A 15,336-nucleotide genomic window follows, 5' to 3' on the forward strand; every position below is an offset into this window, starting at 1 on the left:
TTTCTTTATAAAGCCCTTCGAATACAAGTTTCTAAACTTTTGAAACAGCCTTAATATTCTATCGTATATTGAAGATACTATTTCCACTGTTTTATGTCCACTTCACGAATTTTGTTTAATACAAGTTAAGAAAGAAATGAATACTTGCATTTCCAGACTATATATCTTCGCCAAAGGACAGTCTTTTGGTACTGCATTTCTGGTTAAACTATGACAGCTATAGCTACAATCTATAACAGAAGTAAAGGCATGTGTGAATGTTCAGTCTACACATATTCAAAAATACTCTAATATTATTAATACTCAGAATTTGGAAAAAATAGGCAAGAGTTATGAACTAGTAATTCAAAAGCAGTTCCCTAATTTCTGTTCGCTGTCGATTTAGTTAATTTCAACACTGATTCTATTTTTATAGCTAATAGAACACTGATATGAGTTATAATGCATTTTGATTAGAACTGGATTTCTTAGTTTTCTTTACAAACTAACTATCTTAATCGTTTGTGTTCTGTTTATAGATTAGATTGCAAAATATAACTCATAAAAATCTGCTATTTTATAATCAAATATAGGGAGAAAACATGAAATAAAAATTGGCTGCTTCAGCGACAAATGGGTCGCACTGTATAAAATATTGCTTCCTATTGAATCTGTTAGCATATTCTATGGGAATACTGATTGCATATACTTCTGATGAATTTTGAATTTAAAGGTATGGAAGTATTTACATTTAACTTTAAAAATATAAATATTATTTTATATATTGGAATTTCTGTTATAGTTCTTTCAAATGCTTAGTTAGATATGAAGTCGTGTAGAATGATTGCTGCTTAGAAAAAAAAAAAAATAGTAATGGAAATAAATTTTTAAAAAAAATAGAGAACTTACAATCGCGTAAAAATAAAAACTAAATTTATTTTCATTCAACAAAAAGGAATAATTCACTAAAAACTTTATTTTAATAATAAAATAAAAAAGAACTGATAAATAAATCTCCCGATTATTTTGCGTTGCATGTTAATAAACTGTAAGGTTTATCCCAAGTTTATAACAGTTATTTTTAAGTTAAAGCTCCTTTCCTGTCTCTCCTAATTTCAGCTCACAATTTCCTACCAAAATGTGTTTTTAAAATCGCGATTAATGCAAATGAGTAAGAGTGGTATTTTAAGTCGAAGTTCCACTGACTTAAAAAGACATTAGCATATTTAAACTTGGCAACAAATTTTCAAGACCTCATCGCAAGAATACAATTCCTTGATATATATTTTACTTCATCTATGTTTATTAAGTTTCAACTTTATTAAGCATTTTCCATATAGCAAATAACATTTTCATGTTTGTTTTACTTAGATACTAATCTAAGTTGCGCAAAAGCACTTATTCCTCTAATTCCAGCCATAGGCCTCAGAGCACAGCGCCAACTCTAGAGGTCAAAACTTCTAGCGTTTGATGCCTCGAGAACCACCAGCGATGTCCGATGACTTGAGATAGAGCACTCAGAGTTTCTGACTAGCGCGCGTTCGCCTTTTGGCTACGTCCCTCTCTAAGCTATTACTAGGCTCGGCCGTATTTCAGGCCCTTGATAGCTTTGCTAGCTTATTCGATATTTAGGGGCCGAGTACATAGAAATTTGATAGCTTCGGCTATATCTTTTTAGTTAAGCATTAGATAAGTTTTATTTCTGGTTACTTTGAGTTCAAGCTCGAGTGGAGGTTTTACTGTACGCTCTGAAAAAGGAGCCAACTGTTAAACTCTTATTTTGTATAATAAAGGGTAATTAACACTTCTTGAGCGTTACATTTCTGTTTCTGGACTTAAGCGATTATTCGCTTCGTAATTCACTAGGTTCCTCGACACTAATATATAAAAGGAAGGAACACTACAAGATTATTAAAATTTGATCGATAGATTTAAGTTATTATAGAGCATGTTCTGAAATTTCGGATTGCCATTTATATTTCGCCCAAAACTTCACTAATTTTTAAAAAATGAAGCTGAAAACGTGAACAGAAAGAAGTTCTTTATAAGGTTCCCATAACAATTTAGGAAATTAAATCCCTTCTTCTTTTTGTTACACTGGGGGATCAACTGTATATGACTGCATATCCTATGTATCGATAACATTAATGAGAATAAGAATGCCTGAACTGACTTTAGAATGAAAAATCTTAATATAACTTTATTAATTTCTGATTCCTACCCCTTCTTCATAGGGTATAGGTCCTTATACTTTCAGTACTGTATCTCACCAGCTACAAGGTTTATTCTTGTATAACCTGAGAAACTTTGAGCAAGGTTTTAAAAAATATGCATTACCGCTAGAACAAAACCAAATTGCCATCTATCATTATGAAGGGAACTATTACGGGAAGGTTCATAGTGCGAGAAAATCATAGTTTCCAGTGTCGTGCATAATTCTCCAAGTTATAACAATCTCAGTGGCTGTAAAAGCGTGAAACAAGTGTTGAGCAGTACATATAATATAAAAGAATAAGTAAATATAAAAGAATTTAAGTAGTAAATATAAAAGAAATATAAGTAGTAAATATAAAAGAATTTAAGCTAAAAATCCTTTTTTCATATCTTGCTGACTTATTATTCATTATGAATCTAAAAGAAAATATGGAAAGCGAAAGTGAAAAGAACGATGGTATCACATCATGCAGCATACAGATTTACATAAAAATGGGACAACTTTTACTTGCATTCCTTTGTTAGGAAACTGCCGCGAGGATCTTAATTTTAATGTTTATTGCTAATATGCAGTTAGAAATGTTAATTAACGCATTAATGTTAGTTAGGGCCGTCTTAACACATGTGCCCGCAGGATACTTGCCCGGGGCCCTACTAGCATGGTAATCCACCCCCACTTACATTTCCTTTTTGTGAGTGGTTTAGGAGTCGAATTAGGGGCCGCTAATGTTGTTAACACAGTTCTGTTGTAAATATCGAAAATTTCGCTTAAAAATATTAGCCTAATGAAAAGGAGAATAGAGGCTCCATTATGAAACACTGGGAATTTGGACAAAGCGTTCCTTTGCAGCCGAGCGATTAAGTTGCTGAGCGATTAAGCTCGGTTCGGGGTTTGAATCCCGACGAACGGGCTATATTCATAGATGTTTTCGTGGTTCTCTCCATGTGAAACGTGTATACGAATCAATTTCCTTTAGAAATTCCTCAACGAAGACATTCCTCCCCTTAGGTAGATAACCCTCGAGTGCTTTAATTAGAATAATATAAAATAAGCAAAGTCGTTCATTCAGGATTCCCCAGTTATGACTTCATACGGCAGAAACAAGATTTGGAAGAATTATAGGATGACATAAGGGTTGTATAGGGTCCTACTCGGCGGCATTGTGGTGTTATACAGTAATCAGATCCTATGAGAATGCTAAATTAATAGGTGAAAGGAAATTGATTTTCATAGCTGAGCTATTATTTGTTTATTTATTATTTTGATGGTGAATAATGATTACTATACAGGGACAAAAACTCATAACCGCCGATTCGACACAGTTTTTTATTCACACCGAAATTTGCCCGAAGCAGTCTGCTATAAACTTTTGATTTGTTGAAACAGCAGTATCTGCAAATCGCTATAAAACGAAGTATGAATGTGCAATTTAATTTGCAAATCTCATTTAAGCTTACCTCGACATTTATACCATTCCTCTGCTATTCGAAAACTTTTATTTAGTAGAACGAAACAGGAGAAAACAGATGCTCTTGGTTTCTGTTGTATGAAAGAATGACCCATGAAAATATAAACATGTTTTCCATATAACTGCCATCTTCCTTCAAATGAGCGCTCATGTGGAACAAGGAACCGTCTGTAAGTAACGTATGATAGTGAATTCAGCAACTGAAAAGTTAAGTTCTAAAGAAGAAGTTATGCAAAAATTCATATTCCTTATAAAAATGAGCTCCCTATTCATATGCTGATCTCAAAAATAAACACGATGCTTTAAATTAAACACGATGTTTAAAACATGCTTTAGTTTAACATTATTGAAATTTTCAAGCTCTTACTTCAGAAGTCCGTTTCGCATAATTTCGACAACGACTCTGACATGACCAATGTATGTAAATGTTTCTGCATGTACGGTTCCAAAAGCTTCGTAGAGAGTCAGAATGGGAATCTCGATAGTTTGACCTGAAGGAAATATACAAATAGAAATATTAAGTTATTCGTTCTTTATCTAAAGCAAAAAATTGTTAACTTTATGCATTATATAATATTATGAACAATAGTTATAAATAAAAAATGGCTAATTTTCGTGTAAATTACAAAAAAGATTATTTAAAAAATTAAAAATTTGAAAAACTTTTAATAAGATAAAACTGAATGATATTGCAACATGTACGTAATATATGGCATAGGGATATCTGTCAATATTTGAAATAATATTGTGTAGAGGCATTAGGATATTTCGAAACAGGAAATATGAAAAATGTGCAATGCCCTCGCCGGTAACCCACGGACCTGTCGAATACGCGTCGAGTGAGCTGACCACTATATCACGAAGGCGGGTTAGGGAACCCAATCGCCAAATCCTGGTGGTGGAGAATCATCACCCACCCTCTTTTTTAGTTCTGGCGCCACTGCAGATTTATTAAGTTACTTGTAACCAGGAGTATAAGAAAAATAAGCAATGTCCTCATCGGAGCTCGAGCTACGGACCTCCCGAATACGCGCCGAACGTGCTGACCATTACACCACGAAGGCATGCTAAGAAGGCAGGAGAAATGCCTTATAACTGTATGTATTTTAGTATGCAGCAATTAGATGCATTAATAGAAAAAGGTAAAATAAAGATTTAAATTATTAAAGAAATGCATTTATTGCTTTTAAACTCCTCCGTTTGAATAGCAATGCATAGACTGATTAAATTTGAAAGATAAATTAAAGTTATTCCGCCTGGCAACAACTTACCTCGACATTTGCAGCCGAGCGATAAATTAGTTATGGAGAAGATGGTTAAAAGATAAATTAAATACACTGTATTTCATGCATTAGGAACACTTTTAATGAAGCGTGGATGATTTATGTATGATAGCGTAATGTAACGTAATGTAACAAACGTAGTGGTCCAAACATTTTGGAAAGGTTATGCTAAGACTATTTTTAACGTCAATAAATAAATGAATGATTAATATATAATTAAAAGGAGAAACCTTTTATTATTCAATTTATTTTGCAGAAAAAACAGAAGAAAGTATTGTGGAGTGGGGGATTAAGTGCATCACATAAGCATTTCTGAAAATAAAAATAATATTAATTTTGCATCAAAGCTTATTTACGTTAGCTCATCTGGTTATTTGCACAGAACGATTTCAAAATTTCTATCAAATTTGAATTTTGCCTAATTTTAATCTATGTAATTATGGTTTATTTCTTTGAAACTTCCGAAGTCTGAGTCCAAATCAAAGCAATCTTTGATTCCGAAAGTAACTCGTACCAAATTTATGGATACATATGAATAAGAGAGAGTTAACCAGCCTATGAGGTTTTGCCGAGGATATTGCGCTGAGTGCAATGTGATGGATGCCTTTTGACGGCATCACATGTTGTAGTCATAAGGTGGGGTTTCCAAATGGGATGACGGAAGAACGTTGGAAAATGTGAAATACACGAATCTCAGAAGTTTTGAGCGAATGAATTCAAAGCAATATTATAACCATGTAAAATCTGAACAGGGATGAGATTGAACATTTCGTGAAGTTAAAAATAAGACGGATTCAAATTTTATGATATTTGAATGCCAGAGGGGGGGGATAATATTTGCAAAAACTGCACGTACAATATCAAAGATACATTACTTGAATAATTAAGGATACAGCAGAAAGTGGCAAGTTACACATCATAAGCAAATAAGAAATAAAGGTACAGCACACAATAAATATTTAAATATATAATATAAAGTTAAGAGCATTAGGTAATACCTCCACCAGTGAGACTAAGCAGTTTACAAGGTGTAGGAATGCAAAATTCCAAATCAGAAAGAAATGCATTTTTATACTTTTAGCTGTGTGGCTTAGCATAATAATCTAATAAACCGGGAACAGCGATTATTTTAGAAGAAACATCAGAGGGCTGAGTATTCAAATCACATCGGGTACAAATTTGACTATTTGATTTAGCATAATAAATAAACTACAAAATTATTATTATAGAAGAAATGTAACATCATCAAAGCATATATATATCATTCAGCAATAGGTATAGCTAAAGCTGGAAATCATTAACACCAGAAAGACAGCCCCTGCCCTGGAGAGCGGAGCTCTCCTTTCAAGGTTTAAATGAGCTGCAACTCCAGAACCGATCTGGTAGGGAGCCACCCCTCCCGATCGATGCAGAGGGTAAATTTCCCTCACAGATTTGGTCGTCAGTGCCGTGTCTGGCAGGCGACCGTCACGAAGAGATCCACAGGGTCAGCTCCTGCACTGACTAGCTACACAGTCAAAGTGGAATCCAAAGTTAAATTACCTCGATCGGGGCACCACTCCGTCACGAGGTACTCAATTCTAAGTTAAAGCCAAAAACAGAGTTCATACGTCTCTCCACACCGACCAGAAGGAATCATATCCTCTCAGACCAGCAACTACCATCCACTATGTAGCTCCCCACAGCTTTGGTCGCAGACAAGACAATACCAACAGTCCCTGTCAAGCCTGAACGACCATCGAATAATCAATAGCTCTAGTCTTTCGCTGTGAAGAATGTTACTTTACTCTTTAGTTCAGAGCTGTTTAGACACATAAGTCTAACCAGTGATCTGAAAAAGTCTTACAAAATGCGATCCCTCTGGGAAGAAGAACTTTATAGGCTACACCAAGGGTGGTTCAGAAAGTTAAGTCTATATAAAGATGCAATTTTATCTGACTGCGAAGAATGCTGTTCAAAATTTTTATTTTGTTTTCCGTACCATGTCATATCACTATTAATTTAATCACTTTTCATTTGTTTTATCCTTTCATTTTATTTTTATGACATTTCATTTGATTTTATATTTTATTTTTTTAAATATTGTATATCTGTATTTTAATTTATTATTAACTTTCTATTTGTTTTATTATTTCATTTAATTTCTGAGATATTTTTATTTGATATTTACCTCTTTGTCATTAATTTAATTTAATCTATTAATACCTTTTATTTATCTCTATATATTTTATTTTATTTGAATATTCATAATTTCTTACTACGTTCTAGCCATAGGGCCCCTGCACTTCTAATATTAAAAATTGAGCCCTGGTTTAGAAGAGAAATATATTCTACAGATCTTGACTGTGGAACTAGTTTTAAAATATTCCCAGGTGATTCATGAGGTTGGAATTGAAACTTGAAGCTTTTTCACTGGGGTTTAGGTGACAAGTGATGTTCTCTGTCCGTTAAAATCAGAACTAATATTATGAATGCCATAAGCCGTAAAAAACATTTATAAAATCCTTGAGCAACTTTAAACAATTATAAATTAAAATATACTCTAGATCGGAGTTAAACGTGAGTTCTCAGAAACGACAACTCGACAGTTATTTTTGCACTCAAAGAGCACACGGTATGCTAACGACAGACAAAATTCAGAGTTGGATTTATCATTAAGCAGCAGAAGCACATGGTTAGGGCATAAAGAAAAGAGGCCTCAAACAAAATTGTCCTTACATATTCAGAAAAAAGGAGCACCAAAATTTTCCTGTTACCGATTTTACCATGGAACGCATGATGCAGCTAAATCAAAACCCAGAAAGAGAAGACATAAAGAAAAAACTGGTGTGGGACACCAAAATCTTTCAAGTTCTTACGGCCTCCAAAAAGGTTAATCCAGTCCTGACAAAACCGCTATTTTATGGGATCGGATCAAAGCCGATAGCTCAATGAAATGAATCTGTCTTTTTTTCATAATTACCCCTCACTAGCAATAATCTTGATTAAAAATATTCAGAAGGAGGAATAAACCAAGAGTACCTAACGAGAATGAAGCGAAGAGAGGAAAGAAATGAAATAGCTGTGGGACTGGGACCGATTAACGAGGCTGGAACGAAGAGCGAAAAGTATCAAACGAACCGTGAGATCGGAAAATTCAACTGCAGCAAACGCTAATTTACGTCCTTGGACTGATTTCTTTCAGTAGTTCTGATATTTCTAAAAAACATTCTTTCTACGCAGCACTAACAAAAAATTCTAGAATAAAAATTTTTCATACTTGGAAAATGATAAAAATTAAACTCACTTTTAAAGGGAAAGGTTTCCGCATGTGAGTGAGGAGACTTTAGTTGAACGTCTCATGTTCTCATGAGCTCGTACATCTAGGGAAATGGAGTATTGCAAGATCTGCTTATTGTTAAACTAAAATGTTAGAAATTCTAAAATTTTTTGTTGAAATTGTGGCTCAGTTTTATAAAAAGAAGTACCGGAGCTCATCTTATTTAAGGGTTCCGATGCGCTCCGGCTAGAATTGTAACTTATCTTAAAAATTGAGAAGTACCAGAGCCGGCCTCCGGTGGACACCGGCGCAATTTAAGCACTGCTGCGTGTAAAGTATAACTAATCCTATAAACATTATTTTATCGCAAAAATATACCAAATTGAAACTGACCACCTCCTTTAGTTACGCCACTGCAGGCTACCATGTGATTTGAAGTTTCTGATGCAGTTTAACTTGACAAAAGGAAAACACTGTGTGATTGCTAGGCAGACTGCAAAAGCCAAAAGCAATACTGTTCATTCTGCGCTGGAGAACATGGGGTTTGGGAATGCAATGCACATCAACCGCAGTGCATTAACTTCGGGGACGCAAACTCACGCTATGGATCAAGACATAATTTTACCCACCCAGCCTACCACCCCAACTGTCCGCAGTACCAGCGAAGAGTGCAGACCATCAAAGACAGTACAGAGTACTAGAAGCCTGACAGCGCCTTTAATGCGCTCAACAGCAACCTCACGTCCCGACGAAAGTTTCCAAATATTAAACACGGCTAATATAGCACAGAGCCCAATTGCATTCCTACAGATAAATTTACAGAGGGCACAAGCAGCGACAAATAGAGCAGTAGCATTTGCCATCGAGCACAGTATCGACTTCATTCTAGCACAAGAACCGTACACACGAAATGGCCAAGCAGTGGGATTCCCACTTAAATGGACGATATATCAGCAGCAAGAGAAGACGCAACCGCCCCGCGCTATCCTAGTATGTTGTCAACCTAACTGGACTCCTCTGATTATTGAGCAGCAAAGAGACTTAAGTGCAGTCCTTCTTCAAGCCAGCAACTTATCACTTCTTCTCATTTCGCAATATGCTTCCCCAGCTGAGGATTTAGAAACCACGATTGAACTAGCACAGTCAGTTCTCCAACGAACCAAGCTGTCAAACGTCATCATAGCTGGAGATTACAACGCTCATCATACCAACTGGGGCTACAACAGTACCGACACCAGAGGAAGACAACTTGAGGATTTCATATCAACACATAATCTCATTCTCCATAATTCCATAGATTCTCCACCAACCTTTGACAGAATTTTTGCTGTTGGCTGGCCGGATTTGACCCTCTCTACGGTGCCGATAGCACAGCATGTGCAGGACTGGAATGTAGAAGAAGCTGATAGCTTATCAGACCACAAATTTATCACCTTCAAACTCAATAGCCTACCACAAATAGAAATTATTAAACGTTATAACATGCCATCAAATAAGAAGCGACAGTTCTCTCGGAAAATTGACCAAAGATTAAGCAATCTAACCCCAGTCCTAAAAAATGCCAATACACAAAGTGATATGGAATCGCTAACCGACGACATCATGAAAATTCTTCATGACACCTGCGAAGAGCTCTTACCAACAAGATCCAAAAAGAAATTAAACGCCACTAACTGGTGGAACACAGAGCTCACCATCCAACGGAAAAAATGCCGTGCGCTCAGACGCAGATTAAAGCACGAACGGCGTAATGAAATCCAGAGCACTACCCTACCTATCTTTCAAAGAGAGCGAGCATTATATAAACGGCTAATAATCAAGGCCAAGATCCATTCCTGGCAAAACTTTTGTACTGAAACGGAAGGAATGGTACATAATATAATAATATTAGCATGGTACATATTACTACAATATTAGCATGGTACATATTACACACATTAAATAGTACAGTTTACAATTACTGAAGGATACATTAAGCAGTTTCTTACAATTCTGTGCCAAGTTTTACATAGTGCATATTACAAACCTGCATTTCACATACTACACACATTATTATATAATGCAGATTATATTAATTTGCATGTAATATACATGCAGAAAAGGTCACTATGTTGAAATATTGTAACATTACTAATTGCACAAGGAAAGGTAATCTGCAGATTGGGTTGCAGTCTGTATATAAATAGTCTGATGTGAAAAATAGGCATAGTACATGCATAAATTTGTGATTCCTATGTAGTAGTCACTATGCTGCTTGACACCATAAGTTACATTAAGCAGTTTGACACAATTCTGTGCCAAGTGTCATTAGCTTTGACATGACGGCAGTGATTTGGCGTATTGTTGGCTTATGCTTAACGAGGAACCTGCAGAAGGCCTGCCTATCCGTTATAGGAATGGCAATATGGTGGTCCTCTGTAAGGGGACATGCAGTGATGTAATGGTCTGCTGTGCCCTCTTCGCCACAGATGCATTCGTCAGTGCTGGTGATAGCGTGTCGATGATAGTACTTTGGGAAGGGGCCATGACCGGATATGACCGGCTGCACCACAAAATAGCCACTAACAAGCTCTTTAAACCCGTGCGTCTTCAATTCATACCATCAGAGCAATCACTAATTACGGAAGAATCCACCAAAAATACGCTAGAAAATATCCTGGACCATGTCTTTAGTCAAGATGACAATTCTGACGACTCGGAATATCACAAATCTCTACGCAGTAACAAATCTACTCCGTCTACTGCAGACGATCCAGACTTCACCATGCAGGAAGTTTTACAAGTCCTGAAACTCCTTCCCAATAACAAGGCACCGGGACCAGACGGGATAAGCTATCAAATCATCAAAACAGCAATAAGAGCATCTTTGCCACTTTTTATAGCCTTCTTTAATAAGCTGCTACAAACAGGTACGTTCCCAAAAGCATTCAAGGTCGGCCAGGTCGTATTATTCCTAAAAAGGGATCGCGATCCTTCAGATCCATCCTCGTACCGACCGATCTGCTTACTTTCGGCTCTCGGAAAAGTATATGAGAAGCTTCTAATGAATCGCTTACGACACCACTTAGAAAGAGGCCAATATCTACACCCCAAGCAATATGGATTTCGAACAGGGTCATCAACACTGCATGCACTCCACGATATACATTCAGCTATACACGATAATCGCAACCACGGCTATCATACTGCTCTAATCAGTATAGACCTGAAAAGTGCATTTGATATGCTGTGGTGGCCCTCAATTTTAGAAGCACTCAGAACAGTTCAATGTCCACGCAATATTTTCCTTACTTTGCGACATTACCTAACGGACCGTTGCCTTCTAATAGTGCACGACAGTGGGATTATCAAGCGTACCCAAACCAGAGGATGTCCACAGGGGTCCTGTGCAGGCCCCCATTTGTGGAACGCAACCTTCAACTCAGTCCTAAAATTCACACTGCCAACGCATTCCTCCATATTCGCATATGCAGACGATGTTGGTCTACTTGTCCGAGGACGTACTAGAGCAGAATTGGAGGCCAACTCAAACGAAGTTTGCAATCTATTCTACCAGCAATGCAACAGACAAAAACTCCAAGTAGCAGAGCACAAATGTCAAATTCTACTAATCGCAAAGAAGGGAGGATCACTGATTAGAAGACCGACAATCCGCATCAACAATCGTCGAATTAAAATTCTCCGTGTCCTGAGTTACCTCGGTCTATACATAGATGAAAAACTGACATGGATGCCGCACATACTTAATTTAAGGAAGCGTACAGCAATCATAGCACAGCATTTCAGAATGCAACGCGGATTTCATTGGGGGATTAATTCTCACATACAAAAAACGTTATATCTTACTGTCGTCGAGAAGATGGTGTCCTATGGAGCGGCCATTTGGGCCTTCCCTATGCAGGGAAGGAAAATCCGGCACCTGTCTGCACTACAGAGGCCCTTCCTACTCTCAATTACAAGAGCCTTCAGGACAACATCTACTGATGCACTAAACATCTTGGCAGGAGTGCTACCACTTCATCTACGCATAGAAGAAGAAGCGGTGACACAACAGGTTCATCAGTTAAGACTTTCACTTACTTATGATTACGTTACCTTCTCTCAAGAACAGTTTCAGAATAAGACCTCACAACTTCATATACACCCAGCAATCAAGGGTATTGGAATTCACCTCACGAAGAACCCAGCATATGTGGCACCATCCGGCTACATCTCCATCTACACAGATGGTTCTCGTATTGACGAAAAGGTAGGCAGCGCCTTTGTCGTGCTCAGTGAACAACAACAACCCCTTCACCAATGGCAGATGCAGCTCAGCACTGAAAACAGCGTTTTCCAGAGTGAAGCACTCGCCATTCACGAGGCCATACGCTATCTAACGAATAATAAAATCTCCAAAGCCTTAATACATACAGATAGCCTGTCTTCTATGCAAGCAATTGCCAATTCAGAACATACCTCCCCGCAAATAGCAGGCATTCAAAAAAGTCTACGTGAAAATGCTCACAATCATTACGTCATAAAATGGATTAAAGCGCACACAGGTATTTATGGCAATGAACTTGCAGACGGCCTGGCAAAAGACGCCGCTACTGGGAACAACATTACTACAGTACAGATCCCATGGCCTACCTCATATCTAAAAAAGACCTTACGGCAAATTGTTTGCAATAAATGGCAGCAGGAGTGGACGAACAGCTTAACTGGCAGAAGAACTTTTTACTTCAAGCCAAAAGTAGATTTACAAAGACTTATCGCCAGTCCCCTCTTGGTACGTTACATATCCGGTCATGGCCCCTTCCCACAGTACTATCATCGACACGCTATCACCAGCACTGACGAATGCATCTGTGGCGAAGAGGGCACAGCAGACCATTACATCACTGCATGTCCCCTTACAGAGGACCACCATATTGCCATTCCTATAACGGATAGGCAGGCCTTCTGCAGGTTCCTCGTTAAGCATAAGCCAACAATACGCCAAATCACTGCCGTCATGTCAAAGCTAATGACACTTGGCACAGAATTGTGTCAAACTGCTTAATGTAACTTATGGTGTCAAGCAGCATAGTGACTACTACATAGGAATCACAAATTTATGCATGTACTATGCCTATTTTTCACATCAGACTATTTATATACAGACTGCAACCCAATCTGCAGATTACCTTTCCTTGTGCAATTAGTAATGTTACAATATTTCAACATAGTGACCTTTTCTGCATGTATATTACATGCAAATTAATATAACCTGCATTATATAATAATGTGTGTAGTATGTGAAATGCAGGTTTGTAATATGCACTATGTAAAACTTGGCACAGAATTGTAAGAAACTGCTTAATGTATCCTTCAGTAATTGTAAACTGTACTATTTAATGTGTGTAATATGTACCATGCTAATATTGTAGTAATATGTACCATGCTAATATTATTATATTATGTACCATGCTAATATACTAAGTAATTGTAAACTGTAAATGCGTGTAATATGTACCATGCTAATATTCTAAGTAATTGTAATCTGTAAATGTGTGTAATATGTACCATGTCTCAGTAATTATGTGTAATATGTACCATGTCTCAGTAATTGTGTGTAATATGTACCATGCTAACACTCTCAGCACTTAAACTTAAGCACTATGCAATCTCTCACTAAATGTTTAATGTACTATGAAATGTGTGTTATATGTACCATGCAAGTATCAATTAATATTATTAACTATTAATGAACTTCTTAGTAAATATAATCAGTCTTATGTAATGTATGTACTATCTATCATGCAAGTCTGTAAATAATAATGAATGCATAATGTAAACCTAAGTACCTAATTAAGTATGATTACGTAAATATGAACTCAACGGATGCAACGTACCTTAAACATAAGTTATATTCAATTTCCAGGTAAACGCAATATATAGTATGTAATGTGTAAAATACATACCTTGCAATATGAATGTTTATGTATCATACAGGCCTGGATTTGCAAGTCTGAACGTATTAAGTACTTTAAAGACAAGTATTCATCAATCACTCAATAAATGTAAACTGTACTATAATAAGCAAGTAATATGCACCATGCAAGTATTAATTAATATCATAAACTATTAATTAATTTCTTAGTAAATGTAATCAATATTATGTAATGTGTGTACTATGTACCATGCAAGTCTGTAAACAATAATGAATGCATAATTATGTTTAATTAATATTAAAATATTGAACCTTGCGGATGCAACGTACCTTAAACATAAGTAAAAACAATTTCTGAGTAAATGCAATATATAGTATGTAACGTGTGAGAATATGTACCATGCAATATGAATGTATATGCATCAAGCAAGTTTGAATAGGGTATAGAACATATAATAGTCATGCAAGTCAGAATATGGTAATAGGTAAATGCAATTCTGCAAGTCTGAACATAACGAAATTAAGTACTATTAAGTTTCTCAATAATTGTAATCTGTACTATTTAATGTGTGCAACATGTACCATGTTAATATTATTGTAATATGTAACATGCTAATTTTCTCAGCAATTGTATTTTTTTTTTTAACTGTAAATTGTAAATGTGTGTAATATGTACCATGCAAATATACCCCATGTCTCAGTAATTGTGTGTAATATGTACCATGTCAATATTCACAGTACTATTTAATGTGTATAATATGTACCATTCTAATTAATTAGCATGCACTATTTAATGTGTGTAATATGTACTATGCAAACTGTAAATAATAATTAATGCGTAAAGTGTGCTAACCTAAGAACCCAACTATACATACTTATAGTAAGAATTGAATCAAACAGGTGTAAAGTACCTTAAACATAAATATTAAGTACCCTAAACAAAAGTATTAATCAATCTGTCAGTAAATGTAAACTGCACTATGAAATGTGTATGATATGTATGATATGTACCATGCAAGTATTAATTAATATTATTAATTAATAATTAAATTCTTAGAAATGTAATTTGTATTATGTAACGCGTGAACTATGTACAATGCAAGTCTTCTCAGTAAATATAAGCTGTACTATGTAATGTATATAATATGCACCATGCAAACCTGTAAACAATAATGAATGCGTAGTGTTAAACTGTGTGTTAACCTAAATACCTAAGAT

General features: G+C 36.0%; 1 protein-coding gene across 1 annotated transcript in view; it reads right to left on the minus strand.

The window, feature by feature from the left end:
* The window catches only part of LOC118193797 (uncharacterized), a 55,288-nt gene that overhangs the window by 9,966 nt on the left and 29,986 nt on the right, over window positions 1-15,336 (minus strand). The window contains exons 6-8 of the mRNA XM_085825099.1: window positions 4,030-4,153; window positions 3,652-3,830; window positions 145-230 (exon numbers count right to left, since the gene is read on the minus strand). Coding sequence (XP_085681225.1) covers window positions 145-230; window positions 3,652-3,830; window positions 4,030-4,153 — 389 coding nt within the window. The remainder of the gene's footprint in view (window positions 1-144; window positions 231-3,651; window positions 3,831-4,029; window positions 4,154-15,336) is intronic.

The sequence above is a fragment of the Stegodyphus dumicola genome, chromosome 10 (assembly GCF_044657685.1).
Source record: "Stegodyphus dumicola isolate Sdum_Otavi_A_Nest chromosome 10, ASM4465768v1".
Lineage (NCBI taxonomy): Eukaryota > Metazoa > Arthropoda > Arachnida > Araneae > Eresidae > Stegodyphus > Stegodyphus dumicola.